At 47.3% G+C, this 27,955-nt stretch overlaps 1 protein-coding gene across 1 annotated transcript in view; it reads right to left on the reverse strand.

Moving 5' to 3' along the window:
• Positions 1-6,752: 6,752 nt before the first annotated feature.
• The window catches only part of GALNT8 (polypeptide N-acetylgalactosaminyltransferase 8), a 42,076-nt gene continuing 20,873 nt past the window's right edge, over positions 6,753-27,955 (reverse strand). Inside the window, exons 5-12 of the mRNA XM_013988444.3 lie at positions 26,898-27,095; positions 26,248-26,362; positions 21,014-21,199; positions 19,353-19,490; positions 18,643-18,738; positions 17,411-17,578; positions 11,366-11,499; positions 6,753-6,855 (exon numbers count right to left, since the gene is read on the reverse strand). Coding sequence (XP_013843898.2) covers positions 6,753-6,855; positions 11,366-11,499; positions 17,411-17,578; positions 18,643-18,738; positions 19,353-19,490; positions 21,014-21,199; positions 26,248-26,362; positions 26,898-27,095 — 1,138 coding nt within the window. The remainder of the gene's footprint in view (positions 6,856-11,365; positions 11,500-17,410; positions 17,579-18,642; positions 18,739-19,352; positions 19,491-21,013; positions 21,200-26,247; positions 26,363-26,897; positions 27,096-27,955) is intronic.

Raw genomic sequence — 27,955 nt, forward strand, 5'->3', positions numbered from 1 at the left:
TCACATGAAAGTACATACTCTCTTCAGCTGTGGCAAAGCAGAGGGAGAGCACCAAGGTGACACCCACAGCCTCTATTCCTTGAGTGTAGCTCCACAGGCTTCTAACTGTGCATCAGATCTGAAGCCTGCCCCTCAGGCCAAAGCTCCAGGACAAGAAAACAGGCCTCCTTCACAGAAATACCAGGGCATACGCCTCAGTCCACAGTCTCTGCAGTGTCCTGGCTATAGTAACCACTAAAAACCATCTCTCCAATTGCCACAGTCCCACGGGACCCCAGAACACAAGCCCCCTGGCCACCAGAGCCAGGTGGTCAAGGTGTGGCCCCTGGGTGGCAACTGCAAAATCCAGGACTCCAGGCCAAAAAACCCCAAGGCTCCAGATGCACAGAAATCTCTTATCCAGGTCGATCCTAGCCTCTAGAGTATAGCAGGCTGAGTGTAAAAACAGTGCCACCTCCCAAGATCTCAGGAAAGGATTATAGCCAGCCCTTAGGTGTATGTTTGATTAGAAGGCTGCTCCTCCGGCTGCAGTTATAATAAGCTAATAGGCCTCTGAGCTCCTGGGCCTGTTGCCGCTTCCTGGGCTGTGGGGATGGCAGCTGTTTAAGAACTCTTTCTCCATTGGTTACTGTCCTGTGGGACCCACGAGTGTAAGCCCCACTGATCACGGAGCCAGGTGATGTAGAGAAGTCCCCTGGCAGCAGCTACAAAAATCAGAGTGCCCAACATGGGTGTGAGTGCCTTTCTGGGTGACACGGATTTTTTTTCTTTTTCTTTTGGCTACACCTGTGACGTGGAAATTCCTGGGCCAGAGATCGAACCTGCACCACAGCAGTGACAACTCGAGATCTTTAACCCACTGCACCACAAGAGAACTCCTAGGTGACACCCGTGATCACAGTCCCCTAGTCTCCAAAGCCAGGGGATCAAGAGGCATGCCCTAGGCAACAGCCACAAAAACTGGGGCACAGATGTGTGCAAAAGCTCCTGTCCAGGAGACACGGGTGCTCAGAGCACAGCAAGGGGAGAGCAGAAGATGGCACCCACCAGGCTGCACCCCAGAGACTGTTTCAGACGGCTCCTAGATGGGGTGTTAAATTAGAGGCTGGCTTCCCCAGTCAACACTTTAATATAAGCAGGAGACCCTCCTTCCCTTAAATCTGGGTGTAATGTGCTGACCACGCTGGGCCCTGCGATGGGCAAGACTAAGTGTGGGAGCCCTTTAAGACCCACCACTCAGGAGTTCTCTTGTGGCTCAGTGGGTTGGGGATTAGGAGTTCTCTTGTGGCTTAGTGGATTGTCAGTGTTGTGGCTCTGGTCACTGCTATAACCTGGGTTCAATCTCTGGTCCAGGAGAGGTCAAAAAAAAGACCCATCATTTTTGTCTTTTTTTTGGCCTGCATCCTTGGCACACTCAGGTTCCCAGGCTAGGGGTCGAATCGGAGCTGTAGCCACCAGCCTACACCACAGTCACAGCAACGAGGGATCCGAGCCACATCTGCAATCTGCACCACAGCTTGCGGCAACACCAGATCCTCAACCCACTGAGCAAGGCCAGGGATCGAACCCACATCCTCATGGATGCTAGTCAGGTTCATTAACCACTGAGCCATGACAGGAACTCCAAAAGCCAAGTTTTGAGGGCTCATCTCTCTCCATTCGTTAAGTCCCATACAATGGGGTGCCCAGTGTGGGGTCTAAACCCCTGGCTTCTCAGGGAGAAGGTCCAGGTTCCAAGTTGCTTCCTGGTTGTGAGATGGGCACCAAGGTGGGGTTTGTGTATGAATTGTGTCCTTACCTCGATGTGGTTTTCTTGTTTGCCCAGTGTGATATTGTCACTCAGCCAATCTCTGGGGGTTTTCTAAGAAGAAATTGTTCCTGCATAGCTCTAGATTCCGTGCGTCCGAGGAAGGAGGTGGGTTCAGCACCTTCCTGTGCTGCCATCTTGAACCAGCTGTACCAGTACTTTTAATACACTGTTGGTTTTGTGTTTTTGTTTCTGTTTTTTAAATTCCAGCTGTGGCTTCAGAGCTGACTTGCATTCCCCATCTAGAAGCCATTTATAATCGCAAATATCAGGACTGATGACAGATGGAAGGGGTTACTTTTACGAATAAGCGTACAAGAGAATCCCCGATTCACTCTAAAGTTTTCTCGTTTTAAACTTGTCTCACTGCCTGCTGCTATTTCAGGGGAAAGTGCTGCCAAGTGGAGTTTTTCCATACTTGACTCGGAAGGGGTGGAGGGTAGAAGTTGATCCTTGTTATAACATCGGGGCCAACAGTTGGCCTGGAATAAGCATTCACGGCCAGATTTTCAAATTCCAGTAACCAGGAGCCCATAATGAAAAGACTCTTAGAAATCTCTCTCTTTCTCTGAGGTCTCGGGCCAAGAAAAGCAGGAACCTTTGACCTCCTCTGGAGCCAAAAGGACCTAAGGATGGAATGGAGACAGGCAAGAGTCCTGGCAAAGATCGGCACTGGGTGCTCTTATTCAAAGCATGTCTGAGATGAAGTCTCCCCCTCCTGGGTTTGCCAGACCACTCAGCCCGGGGAAGGGCAAGCTGGATCTCAGAACGGTTGTCTGTTGATTCTACCACACTGCACTCAGCTGGGGACCGGCCAGCTGGTCTATGTGCCCAAAGAGGCCCAACTGCCCACAGCCACCCTCCCCCAGGGGCCTTGGCTGCTCATTTAAGAACCAACCCCCGCTTCCTTGCCTTCTGGATAGAACTGGTCCTGGACTGCTTTTATTTTTTTCAAACCCTGGTGCACAAGCAAGATGTTTGGAAAATCTCCAGATGGTCAAAGGTGGAGTTGCCGTTGTGGCTCAGCAAAAATGAACCTGATTAGTATCCATGAGGATGCAGGTTCGATCCCTGGCCTCACTCAGTGGTTAAGGACCCGGCCCCGTTGCCGTGAGCTGCGGTGTAGTTCACAGACGCGGCTAGGATCTGGTGTTGCTGTGGCTGTGGTGCAGGCCGGCAGCTACAGCTCTGATTCGACCCCTAGCCTGAGAACCTCCATATGCCTCAGGTGCAGCCCTAAAAAGCAAAAAACTAAAAAAATTAAAAAGATGGCCAAAGTTCTGCTATGTTGGTCACTGATTCTCATTTGGAGAGTAATTCTGATCAAAATCAGTGGATCTGCTTCTGCCAAGGCTCTGGATAGTACCCAGGATAACTGAATCCTCTCTCTCTCTCTCTCTCTCTCTCTCTCTAAGAGAACTTAGCTACAAGGAGTTCACACGGGTAGGGTGATGTAGAAGAGATGCCTTCACTTTCTAAAAGTGTTTCTTACTAGAGCTTTAAGAAGTCTTCCCTGATCCCCAAGGGTTCAAGAAAGATGAGTGTCACAGGTGGGACCTTACTCCCTTACAGAGCTCTCTTCAGTGTCTTGAGAGCTGGGGTAGGAGCCAAAGAATCATCCCCAGAAAACAGCCTGAGCATGATTAAAACTTCATTGGGCAAAGCATTTCATGAGTAAAGAGCGCCCCCCTCCCATTATTGCTCCTTCCAGACTGAACAGAAAGATGCACACGAGTCGGTTTGCTACTGGTCAACAGAACCTGGGGCTGGAGTTCCCATCGCGGTGCAGCAGAAACAAATCCAACTAGGAACCACGAGGTTGTGGGTTCGATCCTGGCCTGGCTCAGCGGCTATAGCTCTGATTAGACCCCTAGCCTGGGAACTTCCATATGCCACAAAGAGACAAAAAAAAAAAAAAAAAAAAAAAAATAGAGCCCGCGCCTGTCCCCTGGAGCTGAGTTCCTCCTGGGTCCTAACACCTGAGGATGGAGGTTGGGAAACTTCAGGCACAGTAAGAAAGCCAGAGCCCTCCTGCAGGGAAGGGAATAAGGGCGTGGCAGCCACAGATGAGGCCCCATCTCCTTGCTCTTTCGCAGCCATCCACACCTGGCCGACCCTGGAGCTCAGCTATCAACCTTTCACTACCTGCCAGGGTTCCCTCAGGGGCCTCCAGTAGCAGTTACTGGAGATGACAATAGCCCACTGCCCACCTTGCCCCTTCCATGGACCCTGCAGAATCTGCTTCCCTTTGAGTCCTAGGGCATGCAGGTGCTGCTGCTGGTACTGCTGGTACCCAGCTAGCCACACCCATCCCATAGATCTTCCATCAATCAAACGGGCCTTGCAGTGGCCACCCTCTTCTGCCCCCATAGTCTCTCTCGCCTGTTCCCTAAGCCATGCTGGGCAACTCCAGGAGTGCAGAGCTCCCACCCAGTAGAGCAAAGCAAGGCTTGGCAGCAGCCCTGCCCAGAACCCAGCATCTGACTCCAGTTGGGGAAGGCAAGCCCTCATCAGAGTGGCAGGACCCAGGCTTAGAAAGCAGAACTTCTGTCCTAGAGGTTCTTACATAACCCAGGGTCCCTCCCCTGCTCCCTGTGCCAATCTGTGACAAAAGACTCCAGCAGGTAGAGAAGGGGCTCCATGAAGGTGGGCCTTTGGGTAGAAAGGGGTTCCACAGATTATGCTAGAGCTTTGTGCGACTCACAGATTCCTTTGCTTGCCACTGTCACTGTAACCCACATTCCTCGACAACAAAATTAGTTTTCCAGCAGTCTCTGTCAAAGGAATGTTTAAAAGCTTGGCAAATTTGTGACAACATGGACCTGGAGGACACTATAAAGTGAAAGAAGCCCGTCCTAGAAAGACAGGTGCTGTATGATCTCATTTATATGTGGAATCGAAAAATAACCAAATTCACAAGAGTCAGAGAGTAGAATGGTGGTTGCCAGGGGATCTGGGAAGGGGATGAATAACTTCCAGGGCCCTCTTACACAGCTTCTTGCCTATTGCTAACAATTGCTTAGCTTAAAACTTTCCTAAGAGGATAAACGTATGGTATGTGTGCTAATAATAATAATAACAATAATAAATAATAGAGCAAGGAGTTCCCATTGTGGCCCAGTGGTAAGGAACCTGACTGGTATCCATGAGGACGTGGGTTCAGACTCACTCCGTGGGTGAGGAATCCAGTGTTGCCGTGAGCTGCGGTGTGGTCCACAGATGTCACTGTGATCCTGCGTTGCCGGGGCTGTGGTGTAGGCCACCAGCTGCAGCTCCGATTCAAAGCCCTAGACTGGGAACTTGCATATGCCTCACACTTGGCCCGAAGGAAAAAAAAAAAAAAAAAAAAAAGCAAAAATAAATAAATAAACAATAGGGCCAAAGGAAAGCTTGGGAGGTGCTGGAGGTGTCCTTGGCCTTGACGGTGGGGATGGTTTCCTGGGTTATACTTCTCCTCAAACACCTTAAGTTGTGTACATTTAATATGTACATGTCAATCATACCTCAATGAAGTGGCTTTAATAATTGGCAAAATCAGGAGTTCCCGTCATGGCGCAGTGGTTAATGAATCCGACTAGGAACCATGAGGTTGCGGGTTCGGTCCCTGCCCTTGCTCAGTGGGTTAACGATCCGGTATTGCCGTGAGCTGTGGTGTAGGTTGCAGATGCGGCTCGGATCCTGCGTTGCTGTGGCTCTGGCGTAGGCCAGTGGCTACAGCTCCGATTAGACCCCTAGCCTGGGAACCTCCATATGCCACGGGAGCGGCCCAAAGAAATAGAAAAAAGACAAAAAAAAAAAATTGGCAAAATCAATAGAAAAAGGACAAAGTTTTTTGAAAGGTAATCCTGAAAAAAAAAGTCTGCTTGCTTGTTTGCTTCATGGAGAACCAGGGCAAAAAATTGGGGAGGGGGGAGCACACCCTGGAGGTTCCAGCAATGCTCAGGTAGCAGTCCCAAGAGTTTCCCAACAGATATTATCTTTGGGATTCAGGGACAAGAATTAGAACTCTCAGGGATTTTTAGGAATTCTCCAAGTCCTAAGTTATTTAAGTATTTCTCAAATTATCCATACTCTTTCCTCATTATTGTGGATATCTAAAAAGTTGTATAATAAAGGAGAAAAAATTTTTTTCTTTTTGTGGCTGCACCTGTGGCCACGGAAATTCTGGGGCTAGGGGTCGAATCAGAGCTGCATCTGTGACCTGCACCACAGCCACAGCAAAGCCGGATCCTTAACTCACTGGGCTAGGCCAGGGATGGAACTTGCATCCTCACAGAGACTGCATCGGGTTCCTAACCCGCTGAGCCACAATGGGAACTCCATAAAGAAGAAGTATTAAGTTTAATCATATTTATAAAAACTGCAGTCTATGGCACATATTGGAACACTGGAAAACACCAGCAAACATTACTGTGTATTATTTAAATAAGGTAACATTCAGATCGTCTGGTGAGAGGTTCACTAGTTAACAGCACTAGTCAGAATCATACGTTGAAACTGCTAATTTCAGGATATATTTTGTTTCTAAAATGTATTATTTCCTGGAACCCCATTAGTAAGATTTGTATGATGCATAAAAAGTATATTAATAAATTAATAAAATGTATTTTTTTATTTGCAACAATTACCATTAGAGACAGGCAGGTCACAGATGTACTATATGGCTCTTGCTTAGAGAAAGGCCATCCCTGCTTTCCTTTTTCGTGCTCCTGTCCTGGTTTCTGAAACTATCATCCTTAACCTTGGACTCTGTGTGTTAGTGTTTCCTGCTCTCACGTTCCTCGGGACTTCTCTGTCCCTTGCGAAGCTTTCATTCTCACAGGAGAATGATCAAGCCCTTTCCTGTTTTCCTAACTTTTCCACTGTTTTTTCTTGAAATTGGAAATTTGGAAAAACACAGAAATTTCCCAAGAAATGCTGGGGAATTCTCACATGGCAACACCAGTCAAGAGGCGCTGAAGGCCCGGCAGGGAGGGGAAGCAGGGAGCTTGGAAGTGCGGGGGAGCAGCCGGGACCTGGGGACAGCAGACAGGCTCGGGACAAAGCACCTGTGAAAACAGGAAAGCATAAGCCCACTTTCTTCCATTTAGCCTTGGCTAGAAAAACTTATTGGAAACAGAAACCACCAGCCTTCTTTAGCAATTAATGAAGAACCTTTACAGAATAAAGAAGATTGACAAGGTGCTTGGAAAACACGAGTCCTGAACGTGAGGACTTGCCGAGGAAGAAGGAAAAATATTAGGGATGTCGACACAACTGTTTACATCCGTGGAAGTTTGGACGGCACCTGTTTCTTATCTTGTGGTCACAAATTTGAGTTTCTGCCTCGGGCCTTTGTTAAGAAGGCCAAACGACACCTAGCAACATTGAGAGATGTGATTTTTATCCTTCCAAAGTCAGTAGAAATCTTGAAATCTCTTGAGACAGGTTTACTCCTTGAAACTACACTTGTCAATGTTTGCAGTTAAAAACTATGTTCGTGGAGTTCCTGTCGTGGCGCAGCAGAAACAAATCTGAGGAAAAATGAGGTTTTTTTTCAAAAAGGAGGTTGCGGGTTCGATCCCTGGCCTCGATCAGTGGGTTAAGGATCCAGCATGGCTGTGAGCTGTGGTGTAGGTTGCAGACACGGCTCAGATCTGGTGTTGCTGTGGCTGTGCTGTGGGCCGGTGGCTACAGCTCCTAGCCTGGGAACCTCCATGTGCCACAGGTGAGGCCCTAAAAAGACGAAGGAGGGGGGCGGGGGGAGGGGGAGGAGGAAAAGGAGAAGGAGAAGAAGAACTATGTTTGTTAAAATTAGGGAGTTCCCTAATGGTCTAGTGGTTAGGACTCAGCACTTTCAGCACTGCAACCTGGGTTCAGTCCCTGGTCTGGGAACTGAGATCCCACATCAAGCCCTGCATTCTTCAAACAAACAAAAAAACAAAAAATTTAAAAAACTAAAAATTAAAAAAAAAAAACTATGTTTGTTAAAATTAGAACAAAAACTGGAGTTCCCCTTGTGGCTCATCAGCTTAAGAACTAGACTAGTATCCATGAGGATTCGGGTTCGATTCCTGGCCTCTCTCAGTGGGTTAAGGATCCAGCATTGCCACGAGCTGTAGTGTAGGTTGCAGATGTGGCTCAGATCTGCTTTGCTGTGACTGTGGTGTAGGCCAGCAGCTACAGCTCTGATTCAGCCCCTAGCCTGGGAACCTCCATATGCTGTGGGTATAGCCCTACAAAGATGACAAACAAACAAAACAAAAAAGCAACCATTGATGATTCTTGTCTGAAACAATTTTAATTATGGGGATTGCCAAATAATTTTCTAATTTCATAATTCTTCCCATATTATTAGTTAGTTTCCTACTATAAAGAAGAGTTTTTCCTTTTCCACACTCATTCATTCATTCGTCCATCTGTCCATTTATCCACTCACTCATTGTTATGGACCCATGGATTATTTTATTCTATGGCTTATCATCTATATAATAAAACCATTGTTTAGTTTAATGCTCCACTAAACCCAATCCTAGATTTGGCCAGTAGGAGTCCCTGGAATCTGGCTGCTGCAGTCTGTGACCTGTCCCCATCATTCTTTGAGAAGTGCTTTATATCCCAACATAGCAAAACGTCACAGCTCCCAAACCCGAGAATCAGCTATTTTTCCAGAGAGCCCTAATTCCTTTCACTGGAAAATATTTATAAGCCAAGATCTGGATGCTAGATACTGAGTGTGTGTGTGCATTTAAAATTGCAAAGTATAATTAAGTTCACTTGGTTTTATTTGTACTCCATTTGGGGCTTCCCTTGATTCTTATTGGTTTTATGTATTTGTGCTTTAAGTATATGAAATATAACATAGTTCTAAAAATCTAAATTATAGGGAGTTCCCTGGTGGCTCAGTAGGTTAAGGATCTGGTGTCCTCACTGCTGTGTCTCAGTTCGCAGCTGTGGCTTGTGCTGGATCCCTGCCCAGGAACTTCTATATGCTGCAGGCACAGCCAAAACAATAAAAAAGAAAAAGAAAAAGAAATAAAAAAATTAAAAGTTTAAATTATAGGGAAAAAACATATATTCTGAGAAGTGTCACTCCCTTGCCATGCATCTTCCATCCTGTTCCTACACCCAGTCCTTCCCACCCTATTCCCAACCTGCACCACCCTCTGGTAACCAATCTCATTAGTTTCTAGCTTGTCGTTTCATTTTGCAGAAATGAACGCATATATAGTTCCTCCTTATATCTTACCTAAAAGACATGTACATTCGATGCTATTTTTTTCCCCCTTTTGTGCCGGAAATCACTCCACAGCAGTTTCAAAAAATGGTCCTCATTCTTTTTACAGCTGCCTAGTGCCCCACGGGGTGGATGTACTTGACCACACTCTGATGTCTGAGCATGTGGTTTGCTTCCAACATTTCACAATTACAAGCCAGACCGCAAAGAATTATTTCATATATAAGGATTTTTTTGTGTGTTTGGAGCTGTAAATTCCTAGGGGTGGAATTACTGGCACAAATAAAAAAGGCACTGATGGTATTTTTAGATATTACCACATAGTCCTCCAAAAGGATTGTACCAGTTTGCATCCCTTCCTATCAAAGTATGAGGCTGCCCATTTCCCACAGCACTGCCAACCAATGTGTCATCACACGCCTTCATTTTCACCAAGTTAGGTGAAAATGACCTCAGGACAGTTTCGATTTGCATTACTCTGTGACTGAGGTTAAACATTTTTTTCACGTGTTTAAGAATATTAAGCTAAGCTGTGGTGTAGATCACAGATGAGGTTCAGATCTGGCCTGTCTGTGGCTGTGGTATAGGCCATAGGACTTCCATATGCCACAGGTCCAGCCCTTAAAAGCAAAAAAAAAAAAAAAAAGAATACTGTATCTTTGGAGTTCCCTTGTGGTACAGTGAGTTAAGGATCTGGCATTGTCACTGCAGTGGACTGGGTGGCTGCTGTGGCATGGGTTTGATCCCTGCCTGGGAACTGCCACAGGTTGCAGATGTGGCAAAAAAAATTTTTAAATAAAAAAAAATTTTAAAAGATAAAAAAGAGGAGTTCCCTCCATGGCTCAGTGGTTAGCGAATCCAACTAGGAACCATGAGGTTGCGGGTTCGATCCCTGGCCTTGCTCAGTGGGTTAAGGATCTGGCGTTGCCGTGAGCTGTGGTGTAGGTCACTGAGGTGGCTCAGATCCTGTGTTGCTGTGGCTCTGGTGTAGGCTGGCAGCTACAGCTCTGATTAGACCCCTAGCCTGGGAACCTCCATATGCCGCAGGTGCAGCCCTAGAAAAGGCAAAAAGACAAAAAAAAAAAAAAAAAAAAAAAAAGATAAAAAAGAATATTGGACATGTACTTTTTAAAAAATTTGGCTATGAACTACATTTTTCCCTTCAATATACTGAGCAGAAGCTAGAAGTCATACATTTGTTTGTTTTTGTTTTGTTTTTCTTTTTAGGGCCACAACTGCAGAATATGGAAGTTCCTGGGCTAGGGGTTGAATTGGAGCTTCAGCTGCGGCCTACACCACAGCCACAGCAACACTGGATACTTAACCCACAGAGCGGGGCCAAACCCGTGTCCTTATGGACACTAGTTGGGTTCTTAACCTCCTGAGCCACAACAGGAACTCCTAGAAGTTATACATTTGTTTAACCTGTTCCTTTTTTATTATTATTTTTATTTTTTAAGGCTATACCTGTGGCACATGGAGGTTCCCAGGCTAGGGGTCTAATTGGAGTTAGAGCTGCCAGCCTACATCACAACCACAGCAACACCAGATCCAAGCCATGTCTTTGACCTACACCACAACTCTCAGCTATGCCAGATCCTTAAGCCACTGAGCGGGGCCAGGGATCGAACCTGCAACCTCATGGGTCCTAGTCAGATTTATTTCCACTGCGCCACAATGGGAACTCCCTTCTTCTCCCAACTTAACGCCCACTCCCACCAATCTCCAAGACCTGGCCAAAACTGGCAACCCTTGACATTACATCCCCCTAACTCACCACCTACAGGAAAGGATTTATCCAGTGGGCAGCAGAGAGGACCCCTGATTCAGCATTTGCCTACAATCCCTTCTTCGTGCCCCAGTAAGCAATGCCTCTCTGTTTCAAGCCTCGTTTTCCCCATAGTTTTCAGGGATTTAGAAGGAAACAGGTAATCAAATCTGTTAGATGCTCTAAGCTCCTTTGAGAAAGACCCAGAGGAACCTGGATTTTCCCACCTTCCTCACAGCCTGGGCAGAGCGGGGCTGGCTAGTCAGATGTCCTCTTCTCCCCTCGGCCTCCGAAGCCCTGATATGGGAGAGAGGGAGTAACCCAAAGAAAACCGCTGGGGAGGGGGGGGTGATTGGAGGGATTTGTTTTTAAGATTACTTGTCTATTTGTTGCATGTTTCGGGAGAGTCCTGGCTGAAGTTGCAGTACACACACACACACACACACACACACACACACACACACACACTCTCTCTCTCTCTCTCCCCCTCCCCCAGCTGAGCAGCGTTGCATGTAAAAGCCATTCCGGTGTCAAGAAGCCAGGCTCCCTGAGGCTCGCTGGACATTAGCTTGACCCCCAGTTTCGGACAGTATACTGTATTGTCCACACCTGGGCAGTGCAGGTCTGGAGGACAAGCAGGTAGCCATCTAGAGAGGCCTTCTTTATCTCCAGACATCGCTTGGTGGCTCTGTTTATGACGGCTCTTCCCTGGATGGGAAGAGAAAGAGGTAAGGTACCGAAAGCCCCTGGTGGTGCCTCACGACCCCAGCTCCCACCCTCCCGGCAATGCTCAGACGCGAGCCTGATGCTCCGGAGGAGAAACGGAGCATCACCGAACGCAGAGAGGGACCATCCAGGGCTTCCTCTCCTGGCCCCACAGCGAAGTCACCACTGAGCCAGGAGTAAGCAATGCTGTGCTGGGCTCCTAAGCGCTCACCCACCTCTCCTGACATGGTAGCCTCGGGTCAGCACCGCCGGCAAGGGAGGATGCAGCTTGGAGCACCCTGGTCCTTGTCTACTCGACCCTCCATTCCACGTCTTCACCCCTGAGCCCGTGAAACCCAGCAGGACCCTGCCTCCCTCCCTTGGCGAGGCTGTGCGGTAGGGCTGGAGCAGATGCCCGTTCAGGAATCTCAGCCTATTTTCTCCACCTGTTTTCTCTGGGGGGGCGGTTCCCGCCTCCCCTGTTGTGAGGGTGTCACTGAGGTTTCCTACTGGGAACATTAAGGGCATTAAAGTCGAAGAGTTGGAAGTTCCCCTGTGGCACAGCTGGTTAAAGATCCAGCATTGTCACTGCTGTGGCATGGGTTCATTCTCTGGTCTGGGAACTTACATGTGCTGCAGGTGCAGCAAAAAAAAAAAAAAAAAAAAAAAAGTCCAATTGTCAGGGTTAGATCCCTGCTCCACCATGAACAGAGAGGTTTGGGCAAGCTACCTAACTTCTTTAAATCTCCATTTCCTCACCTATAAAACGGGTCTAGAGTTATTATCAGGTAAACGTTGGGGTGAATATTTCTCGGGCTCTATGCCTGACATGCAAGATGTGCAATAGAGCTTAGTTCTCCCCTGCCTCTCCCTATCCTAACAGGGACGAGGGAAGGAGGGCATCCTTCTCTGTGCTCCCTTGCGCCGCCTCCAAACCCCGACCCTCTCTGCTCCCCATCTGCTCCCCATCTGCTCATCTTGACCCTGAAGGTCATGCCCTCTGACCTGGGCCTGTCCGCTTCTCCTCGTTCTTCCCTCCCCACAGCCCTCTCCATCCCTTTGCAGGATCTACGCTAGTGCCTGGGCAAAGTTCCCTTTACCCTCAGAGCTCACGGCATCCATTTGGATGTCAGATGAGAAGCCCACATCTCGCTGCCACCTCAATGACCCACCCCGTGTTTTCTCAATGCCAGCAGGGCCGCCACTTTACATCCAAATGCTCTGCTCCCTCTCTGACCCTCACCTGCCTGCCTCTCATCTCTGCCGATCATAAACTGCTCCCCCACCCCCAGTTTCACCTGCCCCCTGCCACAGTGGACTCCCTCTGCTGTCACCTCCCTACCTCCCTGGGTGCCCCCACCCAGCATCAGTCATCAGGACTGGCTCTGGTTCTTGAACTTCCTCCATCCCTCCCCCGGCTCCTTTCTCTGGGCCCCTAACTCCAGACCACAGAACACTTGTGAAAGAGTCCACTTGACGGAGAACGCCTGGCCCCAAAGTAAGTGCCTAGAGCAGTCTGGCCTCAGAACTTGGCTTACTCCTTGGGGCTACTCTTCCAGGCCTGTTTAACAGGCTTTATCCCTCCACCCAGCCCTTGAGGCTCCCTCCACTACATGCCTTGATTTTTCCCTTTGTCAAGAAGACCGCGCTTCCAGCCAATTGAGCCCCCTCCCAAATGCCAATGAGCAATCTCAGGGTGCTACTCGGGGTGGGGGTGGCCGTCTCAAAAGAGCTGCCCCGCCTCTGTCTCTACTGTCAGCCTTGTGCTCGGAGCCCAGCCAGCCTCGATGCCGGAGAAACGCTCTTCCTGTCTGACATCCTTCTCTGATTTCTCCCTCTTGGCAGATTCCCTTTCTACTGACTTTAAATATATCCAAATGTCCTGATATTCAAGGCAGAAAAAAAGCTCCTTAAGTCTTCCATCCTTTTCCAACCAACATTCAGCCAATGTGTGGGTTGTGTCAACAAAGAAAATAGGACACAAACGGGGGGGAGGGGGGCAACGTGCCCTCAAACATCATTTTCACACCTGAAAGAACTGTGGTCCCAAGAGATGAGATGGCTATGAAAGGGTTAAGTGGCAAGACCTGACCCAAACCTGACTTGAAATCAGGTAATGCAGGACTGACATGGTTTTCTCCCTCTTTCACTTTTGGAATTCTTGGCATGGTGATCATAAAAAGGGACCCAGCCTGGCCATCAGAGTGGTGGGCAAAATGTCCCCCAATGTCCTTCAGCATCAGAGCTCACACCAGCCAAAATCTGTATTTTTTTTTTTTCTTTTTGGCCACACCATGGCATGCAGAAGTTCCAAGGCCAGGGATCGAACCTGAGCCACAGCAGTGACAACACTGAATCCTTAACCAGCTGCAAAATCTGTAGCCACAAGGGAACTCCCCCAAATCTGTGTTCTGTCATCCATGTCAGTCTGCTGAGAAAGTGATTTTCCAAAATTCTCTTGGCAAGGAAACCTTCAGAATGTTTAGGATATCATCATTATTTCTTTAGCATACGTAGTAGCTGTAATCCTCAGATTTAGGATAAAAAATAGATGTGAAGAGAATCAAACACAATAATTGCGAAAGATTCTGTGTATATTTACTATTGTAAAGTACTTGCTACGCTTGGGAGTTCCTGTTGTGGCACAGCAGAAATAAATCTGAGTAGTATCCATGAGGATGTGGGTTCCATCCCTGGCCCCGCTTAGTAGGTTAAGGATCCAGCATTGCCAGGAGTAGTGGTATAGATTGCAGACGTGGCTTGGAAGTGGCATTGCTGTGGCTATGGAGTAGGCTGGCAGCTGCAGCTCTGATTTGACCCCTAGCTGGGCAACTTCCATACACTGAAGGTACAGCCCTAAAGACAAAAAAAAAAAAAAAAAAAAAAAAAAAAAAAAAAAGAAAGAAAGAAATTATTGCATTAAATTTATACAGTCTATAATGTTCAAGGGAATTCATTAAATTATAAAATCCCCTATAAAGTTGATAAGAAGAGATTTTAAAAGTTCTTGCCACAAGGAAAAAAACTGTAATTATGTATGGTGGTGGATGATAACTAGACTTATCACGGTGACCATTTTGCAATAAACACAAAATTATGTATAGTATATCATGTACCTGAAACTAATAATATGTCAATTATATCTTAGTAAAAATAAATCTGAATAAATAAAATACTATAAATAACTTTATACTCATAAATTTGAGAAATGGACCAATTCCTCAAAAACCATAAACCACCAAAACTCAGTCAAGATGAAATAATCTGATAGCCCTATACCATTAAAAAAGATTCGGGGAGTTCCCATCGTGGTGCAGCAGAAACGAATCCAACTAGGAACCTTGAGGTTGTGGGTTTGAACCCTGGCCTCGCTCAGTGGGTTAAGGATCCAGCGTTGCCATGAGCTGTGGTGTAGGTCACAGACGTGGCTCTGATCTGGCATTGATATGGCTGTGGTGTAGGCTCTGATTAGACCCCTAGCCTGGGAACCTCCATATGCCATAGGTGCGGCCCTAGAAAAAAAAAGCAAAAATAAAAAAATTCAACTGATAACTTAAAAGCTCCTGAGAAAGAAATATTTAGGACCATACAGTTTTCCTGAAGAATTAGAGCAAAAATGTAAAGATAGATTAGCACCAGTTTAAGGCAATCCCTTTCAGAAAATCCCTCTTCCAGAAACTGGTCTAATCTCCCCACTCATTTTATTCAACACATACTAACAATTCTAGCCAATGTAATAAAGCAAGAAAAACAAATAAAAGTCATACAGATGGAAAAAAAATAAATGATTATTAAAGCTTGCTAAGTTTATAGTGAAGTAATAATATTTCTAAACTGAACATAAAAGCTTAAAGAAAAACTTGGGTCATGTTTATAACTTTAATCATTTCAATATTTTTTTAAACCAAGGTAAACTTGTAATAATATTTCTGCACTCAAAAGATAACTTTAAGGGCATCTGAACATCACATTTAGCACACTAGGCTTGCCAGAGGTTCAAACATGCTCTTCTTGGTGACTCCAACTGACAGATCTCACCACCTTGCCAGGCAGCCCATTCTTTGGTAAGCCAGATTAAGCTGCTAGGCTGTTAGAAGGTCTTCCCCCTGCCCTTTATGTTAAGTCAAACTCTGCTTCCTTGATCTCCAGCCACTGGTCTCAGTTCTGCACTTCTGCAGACACTGAACAAGTCTACCTCCTCTCACTCAGGAAGACAGCATCATCTTTTCTCTGGGTTCACTTCTCCAGGCTCACACCTCCAGGTCTGCCAATCTTTCATTTGCTCTGTAGCCTTCAATGTGCTAAATGCTAGAGAGAAAAGACCAAGCAAAACCCAGGCCCTGCATCCCAGCTCATAGTCTAACGATGGAAAGAACCAAGCGAGGAGGCAATTAGAAGAAATCATGAGACAAGACCTATAAGAGGGGCCCTGAGAACACACAGAAGAATCACCCACCCTGGTCCTAGGGAGTCACAGATGACATCTCAGAGACAGCCATCTCCAGGGCCAGAGGAACACTTTTTATTTGGCCCAGTGGAGACAGGGAAGGAGTGGGAACAACATGTACTAAAGGGCCTAGGGACAGGGAACATGGCCTTTCATAGAATTATATATAATTCCATATAGTTGGAGCTTAGAGTAGGAAGACAGAACTTACCCTCCTCTGCCTTCAGACTGAGATTGTCTAGCTCAGAGAAACTTAATCCAGGATCCCCAAACCCTCTGAAATTATATGTAAAATTGTGCACATAGGTTGCCACCTATATGTTTTCCTGGAGACAGGCTATAGCTGGCAGCAGATTCGCCAAGCTTTAAGTTAGGAATTACTGTCAGACTGTCCATGTGCCCCAACCTGCTCAGAAATAGTTCACAGACAAAGCATCACCTCCCTCCCTCAGGACATCACATTCTTGCCAAAGTGACTTAAGAACGCAGCGTTATCACATAGTAAATTCACGTGTAGACTGTGGTTAACCAAGTCCCTCGTGCCTTTGTCATGTGACTTCTGCCAGGGTCCCTCCACCCTGTTCTAGTCCAGTGTTAAATCAGGGCACTTTTTTTTTTTTTTTGGGCCACATCTGTGGCATATGGCAGTTCCAGGGCTAGGGGTCATATCCAAGCCAGAGCTTCATCTACACCACAGCTTGCACCAATGCCAGATCCTTAATCCACTGAGCAAAGCCAGGGATCAAACTTGCATCCTTATGGATACTATGTCGAGTTCTTAACCCAATGAGCCACAACTGGGAAACTCCTACATCAGGGCTTTTACATCAGTTCCTGCCAAATATCAGCCCAGGGCTCCAGACTCTCTGATTTTCATTAATCATAAGACTAGTATTAGCAAGCTAATATTATTAAGTGCGTCCCATGTGCCAGGCACCATGCTAAATGCTTTCCACATGTTATCTCACTTAATCCTCCCAACAGGCTTATAACCTAGATACTCTCTTCTCCATTTTAGAGATGAGGAAACTGAGTCTCAGAGAGAAGGAAATTGCTAAAGGTGACTGAACTAGGATTGGAAGATAAACTCTTAACTGCTAAGTAGCAACAGATTCCAAGATTTTTTTCCCCTTGGCCACTCCGCCTTGGTCAACAGACTCAGTAATTCTTTTTTTTTTTTTTTGCCACACCCACCATACGCAGAAGTTCCCAGGTCAGGGACTTAAGCCGCCACAGCGACAAGGCCAGTGACAACACCAGCTCCTTAACCCACTGCGACACAAGAGAACTCCCAGACTCAGGAATTTTTGCCCAGTGTTTTATGCCCAGACTAGAAAAATGTCTGGTCTTTTCCCTACACACTACCACAAAATCCATCTTTCTAAAACACTATCAGGGCAAAGGTGCACTTCTCAGACTACATTCAAAATTTCTATCTTTAAAAACAAAACCAAACATGGGACTCACTGGTTTAAAATCCCAATGTATGTACAGTCCATTTTCGACAGCCTTGGAACATGGCTCTAAAGTGGGCTTCTCCCCTTTGCCAGGGTCTGTCAGGCAGTTATCTTCAGCATCTGTCTTAGCAATCAGTGGTCCCACGTAGAACTCCCCAGTTAGGTGGTAGTAGACATTCTGAAAGAGGACAAAAGGATCTTCCATGGACACTAGAGGGAATGCCCTTGACTTCACAGAGGGCATAAAGACTGCGCTTGGGTCCCCTAGACACCCAGTCACCACTGGTAAGCACTGAACTTTCCCGGGTAACGAAGAGTCCCCTCTGCTCTCTTCCCCAGCCCCCAGCCCCAGCTGATTCTAGAAAGAGGACAGGGAGTTCCCACTGTGGTGCCGCGGAAACAAATCTGACTAGTATCCATGAGGATCCAGGTTCAATCCCTGGCTTTGCTCAGTGGGTCCAAGATCTGGCGTTGCTGTGGCTGTGGGGTAGGCTGGCAGCGATAGCTCCGATTTGACAACAACCAGCCTGGGAACTTCCACATGGAGCAGATGTGGCGGTGTGGCCCTAAAAAAGAAGAAACCCCAGCTCTGGGCTTATTGTCAAGAAACTTAGCAAATTCTCAGTCTTTCACTGCCTTGCTCAGTGAGCTTGGGCAAATGGGATGTTTTCCTGTCTGTTTTCTCATTTCTGAAATGAAAATGCTATCTCCCCTGCATACCTCAATACATTCTTATAAGGGCAAAGTGAAAAATAACAGGATAGATGGAAAACGTCCCTGGGTACACCTTCCACGTGGTGCCAGATCTCTCCTATCCCGTGGAGGGACTTCCATTCAGCCTCTCTCTTCTCTAAGCCTCTGTTTCCTTCCCTATAGAAGAAGCCACAGGTGGTATCACCTGTCACCTTCCAGAACACACGAAGGCAGAGGGAGGATGGGCAGGGCAGTGGGAGGATGGGAGAAAGGAAGGGACAGTAGGTGTTTTCCAATGATGATATTACTACGGAGAATCAATATGACAGGGCATAGCCTTTCTACCATCCTCTCTGTACCTGAAATGGAATGACTTCTCAACTGAACTTGGAAGTGCTTATTATAAGCCCAGGCTTGGGCTTCACCCTTGCCCATTACCCAGGGTGCTCAGCTCCTGCATCCCCATCATCTAACTCCAAGCCCAGATCAGCCAGGGGCTGAGCCACAGCAGACTCAACCTGTCAGGGCGGGGAAGGTTGTGGAAAATACCTGGGAACTGTACTGATGACAGCGATACATGATGGGGCTCTTGTGTGGACTAGCTCCCTGATCCAGGCAGACACTTTCATCCAATGGGTTTTTCATCTGAAGGGGCAAAACACACAGCAACGCTGTAGGGAAGAGGCAGAGAAGGAGGGTCCCCAAGGCTCCCAGGCTGTGCATTCTCCCCGTACTCTAAGGATGCCAGAGGAGCTCCTGTTGTGGCTCAGCAGGTTAAGAACCTGACTAATATTCTTAAGGATGCCAGAAACAACCAGCCAAAGGGAGAAGGGGTCTGGGATCCTGGCAGCCAGTTTCTTGCACTAGACAAAGCCCGAAGTGAGGCTCTGTTGTGATGCCCACTTCCTAGGAACACCCACCCCTGGACCATCACAGCACAGATGAAGAAGGGGTCCCTATGCCTGCATTCAGGTGGGCGAGGCCAAACACCCTGGCTGCCTAAGACACTGTGAGGGTCAGAGCCTGGGCTGCAGTCAGCAAAGTAAGGAACCAGAGGCAGAGAGAAAGAGGGAACTGGGGAGCAAGAGCTGAAACTGAGAGGATTCAAGGGCAAAAAGCTGAGGAAGGATTTGGGAGAAGGAAGGGAATTGGGGAGGATGGGTTTTGGAAACCCTGGTCTGGATAGTCATGCGGTTTGGGTCTCACTGTCTTTTACAGCCAAACGTTTAAAATCTGAAATGCGATTTCATCACACGTACTCTCCCATAGCCCACGATGCTGTGGATTGGCTTCAGGACCGGATAGACATTTTTCAGATACCAATCAAAGCTTCTGCATTTCAGTTTCTCCCGGAGTGCCTTTCGGAAAGAAATGTCTCCAATATCGATTCCAGAGTTCTGCAAAGAGAACACGGAGCCCATCTGTCCCTGGTTAACACCCTCAACTCCACCAAAGGGTATGGGTGATGCATGGGGGAGCTGAGTACCTTCCTGATTCCCTATAAGATAACCTTGATAATTCACAGTTTTCCAGGGAAAGCGGAGGAGGCTCGACCCCCAGGAATTTCTGGTTTCAAAGGCACTGGCAAGGCCTGCATGGTGGGGTTTGAATCTCATCATTGGCAAGCTGCTGTAGACCACTCCTGTCTGAGAGAATATTCACAGCAAGATACAACTCCAGAGGGCCAGAAAAGGCTTTCAGAGGAATATTCTTTTTTTTTTTTTTTTTTTTTTTTGGTCTTTTTGTTATTTCTTTGGGCCGCTCCCGCGGCATATGGAGGTTCCCAGGCTAGGGGTCGAATTGGAGCTGTAGCCACTGGCCTACGCCAGAGCCACAGCAACGCGGGATCCGAGCCGCGTCTGCAACCTACACCACAGCTCACGGCAACGCCAGATCCTTAACCCACTGAGCAAGGGTGGGGACCGAACCCGAAACCTCATGGTTCCTAGTCGGATTCGTTAACCACTGCGCCATGACGGGAACTCCCAGAGGAATGTTCTGACAGCAGGCTTTGGAGGCTCAAGGAGATTTTCTAGATGTGATATCTGTGGGGAGTCAAAGAGGAAGAAGCCTTGAGCTCTGAGCCACAGCTTGGGAACAGAAGATGGCCTATCACACAGGCCTCAAGGACAAGGACAAATGATGTGGCCTTGGCCGAGAAGATCACTGTCGTTCGTGTGAATCCAACAGGATTACAGTGCCTGCTCCCACCAACCCACACTCCACCCTCCATGTTTGTGTCCTCTTAAGACAGTGAATTCATGTCCAACCCCACCCCACAAGGAATCCCCCAGTAGAGATGATAGGTGAAGGACGTGGAATCTAGAAGTTTCCTTGGTTTGAATCCTATCTCTGCTCTTACTATCTTATTACCTTAAACAACTTCCTTTCAATTCTCTGCGCTTCAGTTTCTTTATCTGTAAACTTAGAACAGTAAAATAAACCAGGAGTTCCCATTGTGGCTCAGGGGGTTAAGAACCCAACACAGTATCCATGAGGAGGCAGGTTTGATCCCTGGCTTCCCTCAGTAGGTTAAAGATCTGGCTTTGCCACAAACTTTGGTGTGGGTCACAGATACAACTTGGATCCCTCATTGCCGTGGCTGTGGTGGAGGCCGGCAGCTGCAGCTCCGATTCAACCCCTAGCCTGGGAACTTCCACTTGCTGCAGGTGCAGCCCTAAAAAGGGAAAAGAAAGAAAGAATATAAAATAAACCCAACATCAGAGGTACATTGTGTTGACTCACCAGTGCCTGGACTTACTACTAGTGCTCAGCACGCAAACATTAATGTTGGGACTGGGCTTCACTGCTTTCCGGCTTGGGGTGGCACGTCTGCTCTGTTTCTTCCCATTTCCCACCATAACCACAGCCACCTCCTCCTCCGCCATCCCTGCCGCTTCTGCCCAGTGCCCAGTCCAACCTGGAGAGGTATGTTCCAGGCCATGTAGACCATGTCTTTGTGCTCATCCATCCAGATTTCGGCCACTCGCAGGGCGTTACGCATCAGGGGAAGACTCAGGTCCAAGGCATAGGGCTTGTGGTGTCTCTCCAGGTGGGCCACCCGGGAGCAGGGCAAGACCTCTATTCTGCCTCCGCACTGCCACACCTGCAAGAAGGAGAAAACGAAGTCTCCTGGGCAGGCTGGACCCCGAGGCCAATAAGGGAGAGGCCTATTGACTCTAGAGACCACATCTTGGAACTACTTTTAAAAGAATGTAAATTCAGAGTTCCCGTTGTGGCTCAGTGGTTAACGAATCCGACTAGGAACCATGAGGTTTCGGGTTCGATCCCTGGCCTCGCAAAGTGGGTTAAGGATCTGGTGTTGCCATGAGCTGTGGTATAGGTCGAAGATGCGGCTCAGATCCCACGTTACGGTGGTTGTGGTATAGACTGGAGGCTACTGCTCTGATGCGACCTTTAGCCTGGGAACCTCCATATGCTGCAGGTGCAGCCCTAAAAAGACAAAAATAAATAAATAAATAATAAAGAGTGTAAATTCAATCCTCCTCCTCTCCCATCTCTGTTTGCCTCCTAACCTATTCATGTAAAACAATCTTCCTGGAGTTCCCGTCATGGCTCAGAGGAAACGAATCTGACCAGGATCCATGAGGACACTGGTTTGATCCCTAGCCTCACTCAGTGGGTCAAGGATCCGGCATTGCTGTGAGCTGTGGTGTAGGTCAGCAGCTGTAGCTCTGATTTGACCCCTGGAAAACTCCATGTGCTGTGGGTGCAGCCCTAAAAAGACAAAATAAAATAAAATAAAATAAAATAAAATAAAATAAAATAAAATAAAATAAAATAAAACAAAACAAAATAAAACAAAACAAAATAAAACAAAACAATCTTCCTTACGGCGTCCCCTGGTGGTGCCAAGGGTTAAGGATCGGGTACTGTCACTGTAGTGGCACAAAGGACAACACACACCATGGGGGCTGCCGGGAAGACCAAAGGACATGGCATCATCTAAGATTTTTAACTTGGGGCCCATCTTTCCTTCCATCCTCCTCCTCCCTTTCTCCTCATTAGCTCCCACCATCAAGTGGAGGTTACCTCTAATTTGTTTTCAGATTTTATGGTCTGTAGCCAATCAGTTTTAAAAAAATCCAAATCCTTCATATTTCCTAAAGGAGTTTTCCAATCCACAGGAATTTAAGGGAGAAAAAATTAACTGGTGGCACAAGAAACATTAAATTCGAGTCAAAAGCTAAAAGTCAGCATAGTCCCTGAGGAAGTAATGTTAACTCCGATCCTTGACCGACAGTTTTCTTTTCTTTTTTTTTTTTTTTTTTTGACTTTTTGTCTTTTTTGTTGTTGTTGCTGCTGCTATTTCTTGGGCCACTCCCGCGGCATATGGAGGTTCCCAGGCTAGGGGTTGAATCGGAGCTGTAGCCACCGGCCTACACCAGAGCCCCAGCAACGCGGGATCCGAGCCGCGTCTGCAACCTACACCACAGCTCACGGCAACGCCGGATCGTTAACCCACTGAGCAAGGGCAGGGACCGAACCCACAACCTCATGGTTCCTAGTCGGATTCGTTAACCTCTGCGCCACGACGGGAACTCCTGACCGACAGTTTTCAGATTGACTCTCGACCTATTCCCACTTGCCAAATGCCCGCTCCTTCATCGCCTGCCTTCTCCTCTCTCCCTCCCTCCCCTCCCTCTCTGTCTCCCTCTGAGTCACACACACGCAGGGACATGACGCTTCTGCTTCTGGTAACAATGGTTTACTTTGCGCCACTGACCGTGCTGATGTTTCTCATGAATTTAACCCTCATCGTGTAACTATGCTTATTATCCCCGTTAAAGTAACGTGCCCACATTTACCAGCTAGTCAATGCCAGAGATGGATTCTGACCCCAGATGGTGTTCATCCCTGGCACATGGCCAGTAATATCAAGATGCTGGACCAGAGCTGGTTTTCCTTTCTCTCCCGTTGGCCCTCCTTATACACATCCATGGGAAACATCACGGCCGTGGCCTCTAGGTGTCAGAATAAAACACCCCATGCAGCTCTAATGTTCTCCGAGGTCTGTTACTAGAGAAACGCAGATCCTCACAAGTGCTTAGAGGTTTGAAAAGGCACATGGCTGCAGGAACCTGGATGTGCGTGAAATTGCTTGATCAAGAAAAGGAAAAGTGGAGTTCCTGTCATGGCTCAGCAGTTAACGATCTCAACTTGTATCCAGGAGGACACGGGTTCGATCCTTGGCCTCACTCAGTGGGTTAAGGATCCAGCATTGCAATGAGCTGTGGTGTAGGTCACAGAGGCGGCTCAGTTCTGGCATGGCTGTGGTTGTGGCACAGGCCAGTAGCAACAGCTCCAATTAGACCCCTAGCCTGGGAACTTCCATATGCCACAGATGTGGCCCTAACAAGACAAAAAGAAACAAAAGAAAAAACAAAAAGATTCCATCTTCCTTAAGCTGGTGTTATTTTGGCCTCTAACACAGAAGCCAAACAAGGACTCTAATTAATATCTTTATAAACCATTTAAAATTAATTATTGCATTTAGGGGAGTTCCCATGATGGCGAAGCGGAAACAAATCTGACTAGGAACCATGAGGTTGCAGGTTTGATCTCTGGCCTCGTTCAGTGGGTTAAGGATCCGGCACTGCTGTGGCTGTGGTGTAGGCCGGCAGCTATAGCTCTGATTAGACCCCTGGCCTGGGAACCTCCATATGCTATGCGTGTGGCCCTAAAAAGATAAAAGATAAAAAAAAATTAAATTAAATTAATTATTGCATTTGAACGCCCCATCACCCTTAGGAGGAGATGATACATGGTCGCTTCTCTTCACTTCACAAGCAGGAAAATGGATCTTGATAATAAATAATAACAATAATAATTTTATTAATAATAATAATAATTTTCTCTGCCAAAGAATTCTTGTGAGAGGGACTCCATGTTTATTTGTTCACATGCAAGTGCAGGGTCCTCGCTGGGTCCTAACTGGTTACTACCTATGGCTGTAGGTCCATCAGTCTCCATTGAAAAGACGAGGAAGGCAGCAGGTTGGGAAAAGCTTTGGAAAGGACATTATCTTATTCCTCCAAAGTCCACAATGGGCCAGAGGGCCCCTGGTCTCGAGCACTGAATTTTGGAGTTTGAAGAAGGAAAAAGAGCCACTTTATAGACATTCAGTGCACAGAGAATTAGCCAAGCCAAGGCCCAATGTTTTTCACAGTGCTGTGTTGCTCCTGACATCCTTATCACTATTTTTGTCATGAACCATTTACTGAATGTAAGCCACCTGTCACTCACCATGCTAGGGTGGCTGGAGGTAGCAGGTATGGCTTCTGAGAGCTGGTGTGCTGTCCAGGACAACACAAACTTTTGCATTACAGGGCAGGATTTGAACTTAAGTCTGTCTGTCTCTAATACCGGTCTAATTTTCACTACCTTATGCTGCCTCTTCTAAGAGTTTGGGTTTAGGCTAGAAGATTAACGGCTAAACTCACAAGAACAGTCGCAAACCGAAGAATTGGCTTTCAGATTATACAGAAGGGGCAAAAAGGATAACGGGTTAGATGGTAACTGCACAAAATGAAACACAAAACTGTAAGATAAAAAAATAGCTGGAGAAACTGTTAAATTATAACAATATAACTTGTATCTTCCTTGTTTCTTTTTTCTTTTCTCTTTTTTTTTTTTAAGGGCCACACCCAGGGCATATGGAGGTTCCCAGGCTAGGGGTCAAATTGGAGCTACAGCTGCCACCTACACCACAGCCACAGCAATGCAGAATCCAAGACGCATCTGCCACCTACACCACAGCTCATGGCAACAACGGATCCTTAAGCCACTGATCAAGGCCAAGGATGGAATCCGCCGCACCTCATGGCTCCTAGTCAGATTCATTTCCGCTATGCCACAAGGCAAACTCCTTCTCTGTTTCTTATTCTATCCCCAAGCTGTGCTACAAATAGAAACTACCCCTTTCCCTCAGTAACTAGCTACTTCCTAAACTGGGAGGAGCCTGAGTTCTCTCCGCTCAGCTACTCCGTGACAGATAAACCTGCTTGAGATCTCATTGCTCCCGTCTCTGCCTCCTTCCCTCGGCGTTTCTAACACTATGGAAGGGATATTTTATACATGAAGTCTGTCCCAAATTGATTATGATGGGTTGAATTTATTGGCCCTGATTGTTTTCTTTTTTCTTTTTCTTTTTCAGCTGCCCTGCAACATACAGAGTTCCTGAGCCAAGGATCAGATCCCAGCCACAGCTGCTACCTATGCCACCACTACAGCAACGCTAGATTCTTTAACCCACTTTTCTGGGCTGGGGATTGAACCTGCATCCTGGTACTGCAGAGACGCTGCTGATCCCATTGTGCCACAGTGGGAACTCCACTACATTTTATTTTATTTTTATATTTTTCTTTTTCGGCCACATCCACGGCATATGGAAGTTCTGGGCCAGGGATGGAATCCCATCCTCAGCTGCAACCTATGCCAGACACTTTAAGGCACTGCACCGGGCCGGGGAATGAAACAGAGCCGCCACAGAGACAAGCCAGATCATTAACACACGGCACCACAGTGGGAACTCCCTATTAGCCCCAATTCTTTTTTTTTTTTTTTTTTTTTTTTGTCTTTTTAGGGCCACACCCACAGCCAATAGCAGTTCCCAGGCTAGGGGTTGGATCAGAGCTATAGCCACTGGCCTACACCACAGCCACAGCACAGCAATGCCAGATGGGAGCCGCATCTTCAACCTACACCACAGTTCATGGCAATGCCAGATCCTTAACCCACTGAGTGAGGCCAGGGATCGAACCCGCATCCTCATGATTCCTAGTCGAATTCGTTTTTGCTGAGCCACGACAAGAACTCCCCTTTGACTGGTCTTTTCGAGAGCTGTCTGTCCCAATGTGGGCTTATCTCAGGAGATGCTTGGACAATGCCTGGAGTCCTCAGGGAAACAGGGACACCATCTCCCCACCCACGTCTCCCAGAGTATACAGACCTCTACCGGAAAGTTCCAGAAGTTTCATAGCCCACCCCTAGTGACCTGGAAACACAAGAATGTGTCCACCTCTTGAGAGGGCCAATAATATCCAGGCTTGTTGCAGGATCCCAGAGATCCTACTACCTCCCTATTATTTTCCCCTTCCGCTTGTCCCATAATGAGAATGGAAATGTACCCACCCTCAGGCTCAGTTCCACGTTCTCGCCTCCGTAGGTCGCCATCCCTCCATCCAGGGATCCAATCTCTTCCAAGAAGAGCCTGTTGGCCGCCAGGATGCCCATGATGGAAGGGCTCCTACAGAGCACACAGCGAGAGTTACCAGTCCCTTGACGAGGAATAACTGGGTTGGGATGAAGGTGAGGGGTAGGGAGCCCAGTGATGGTTTGGCCTTTGAAACTTGACCGACCCGAGCTTTTCCTTATCCTAAAAGCTTTTTCCAAACCCTCAGGCTGAACTAAGTACCTGGAGTCTCCCCTCACCCCCTGTGCTGTCACAACCCTTCTCAAATGATGCTGGAGTGACATCTTCTTCATCTTGGTATCGATCCCTGCTTCATAGCCTGACAAATGTTTAATGTGGCCTAAATGTTTTTGAAAACATCGTATATTTTCCTTTGTCTTTCGAAATCCCCTAAATGGCCCAAAGTATCCATAATGTCTTAGCTAAGATCAGCTTTTTTTTTCCCCTCCATCCCCCATCCTTTGCCCGGTGTCCTCCACTCCCCCCAACCCACCCCATTCCTACCACCAAAGGCAAACCAAGCCCAACCCCCCATCCATTCCTGACTTCCCAGGGGCTGAGCAGTTTCCCTGAGTCCACTCGGACTTACTTCACGGGAGCAGTGACATCGTGCAGATCAACCCAGGCCTTTGGCAATGAATCATAGCGGCACCACAATTCCCAGTTAAACCCGTCAACTGCCAGGGCATACTTTTCCAGTTCCAAGGTGTCAAAATGAATTTTGTCAAACACAGGCGACACAATCACAGTGCGATCTTGCTGAATTCGAGCCAAGATGGGCTCTGCCCTAGAGGAAGAGTGAATAACAACAGAAGCAAGCAGACAAAGCTGCTCCAAGCACCCTCTTCATTCGGGCTGTGCTGGTGATGAGCAGAACTCTTCAGAATGCAGAGAATCTGCAGCTTTCTGGAGAGCTGGGGCTACTAGCTGCTGGCCCATGTCGAGAGCAGATCTGTAATTGGTACCCAAATACCACCCCCAAGCCGGTGTGAACAGGACCATCAGTATCCGCCTGAATTTCCATGATCTCTTGGGTCCCCCTGATTCCAAAAGGATGTCTCTTTACTATCTGACTCTGCACATTCTCCAGAGAAAACATCTAGCTCTCTGTGTGTTTGGTAACTTCATGGGGAAAAAACCTTAGGGATGACCAAAAGATCACCGCTTCCTTTTACAGATAAGGATACAGATGTCTAGTTTGGTGATGTGACTCATTCAAAGTCAAAGTATTTGGCAAAGTCAAGGTCAGGATCCAATTGTCGAAGCTCCAAGCCTAGGGAGTTCCCCTAGCGGCTCAGCAAAAATGAATCTGATTAGTAACCATGAGGTTTCTAGTGGCTCAGCAGAAATGAATCTGATTAGCAACCATGAGGTTTCGCGTTCGATCCCTGATCTCGCTCAGTGTGTGAAGGATCACTCTGAGCTGTGGTGCAGGCCGGTGCCTACAGCTCCAACTGGACCCCTGGTCTGGGAACTTCCATACACAGTGGCTGCAGCCCTAAAAAAAAAAAAAAGAGTTTAAAAAAACTTTCAAGCATATTGGACACTAGACTACTTCTTTCAGCCAACCAAAATCCTGGGGAGAAAAGCATCCTGTCTTTGGAGCTTCTGGTTGTTTAAGATCTGTCCATCCTCCGTACTTTCGCA

Source organism: Sus scrofa, chromosome 5 (genome assembly GCF_054392235.1).
Source record: "Sus scrofa isolate SSC_HxYL_T2T_F1_AM1 chromosome 5, Sscrofa_HxYL_maternal_Yorkshire_Landrace_v2.0, whole genome shotgun sequence".
NCBI classification, from domain to species: domain Eukaryota; kingdom Metazoa; phylum Chordata; class Mammalia; order Artiodactyla; family Suidae; genus Sus; species Sus scrofa.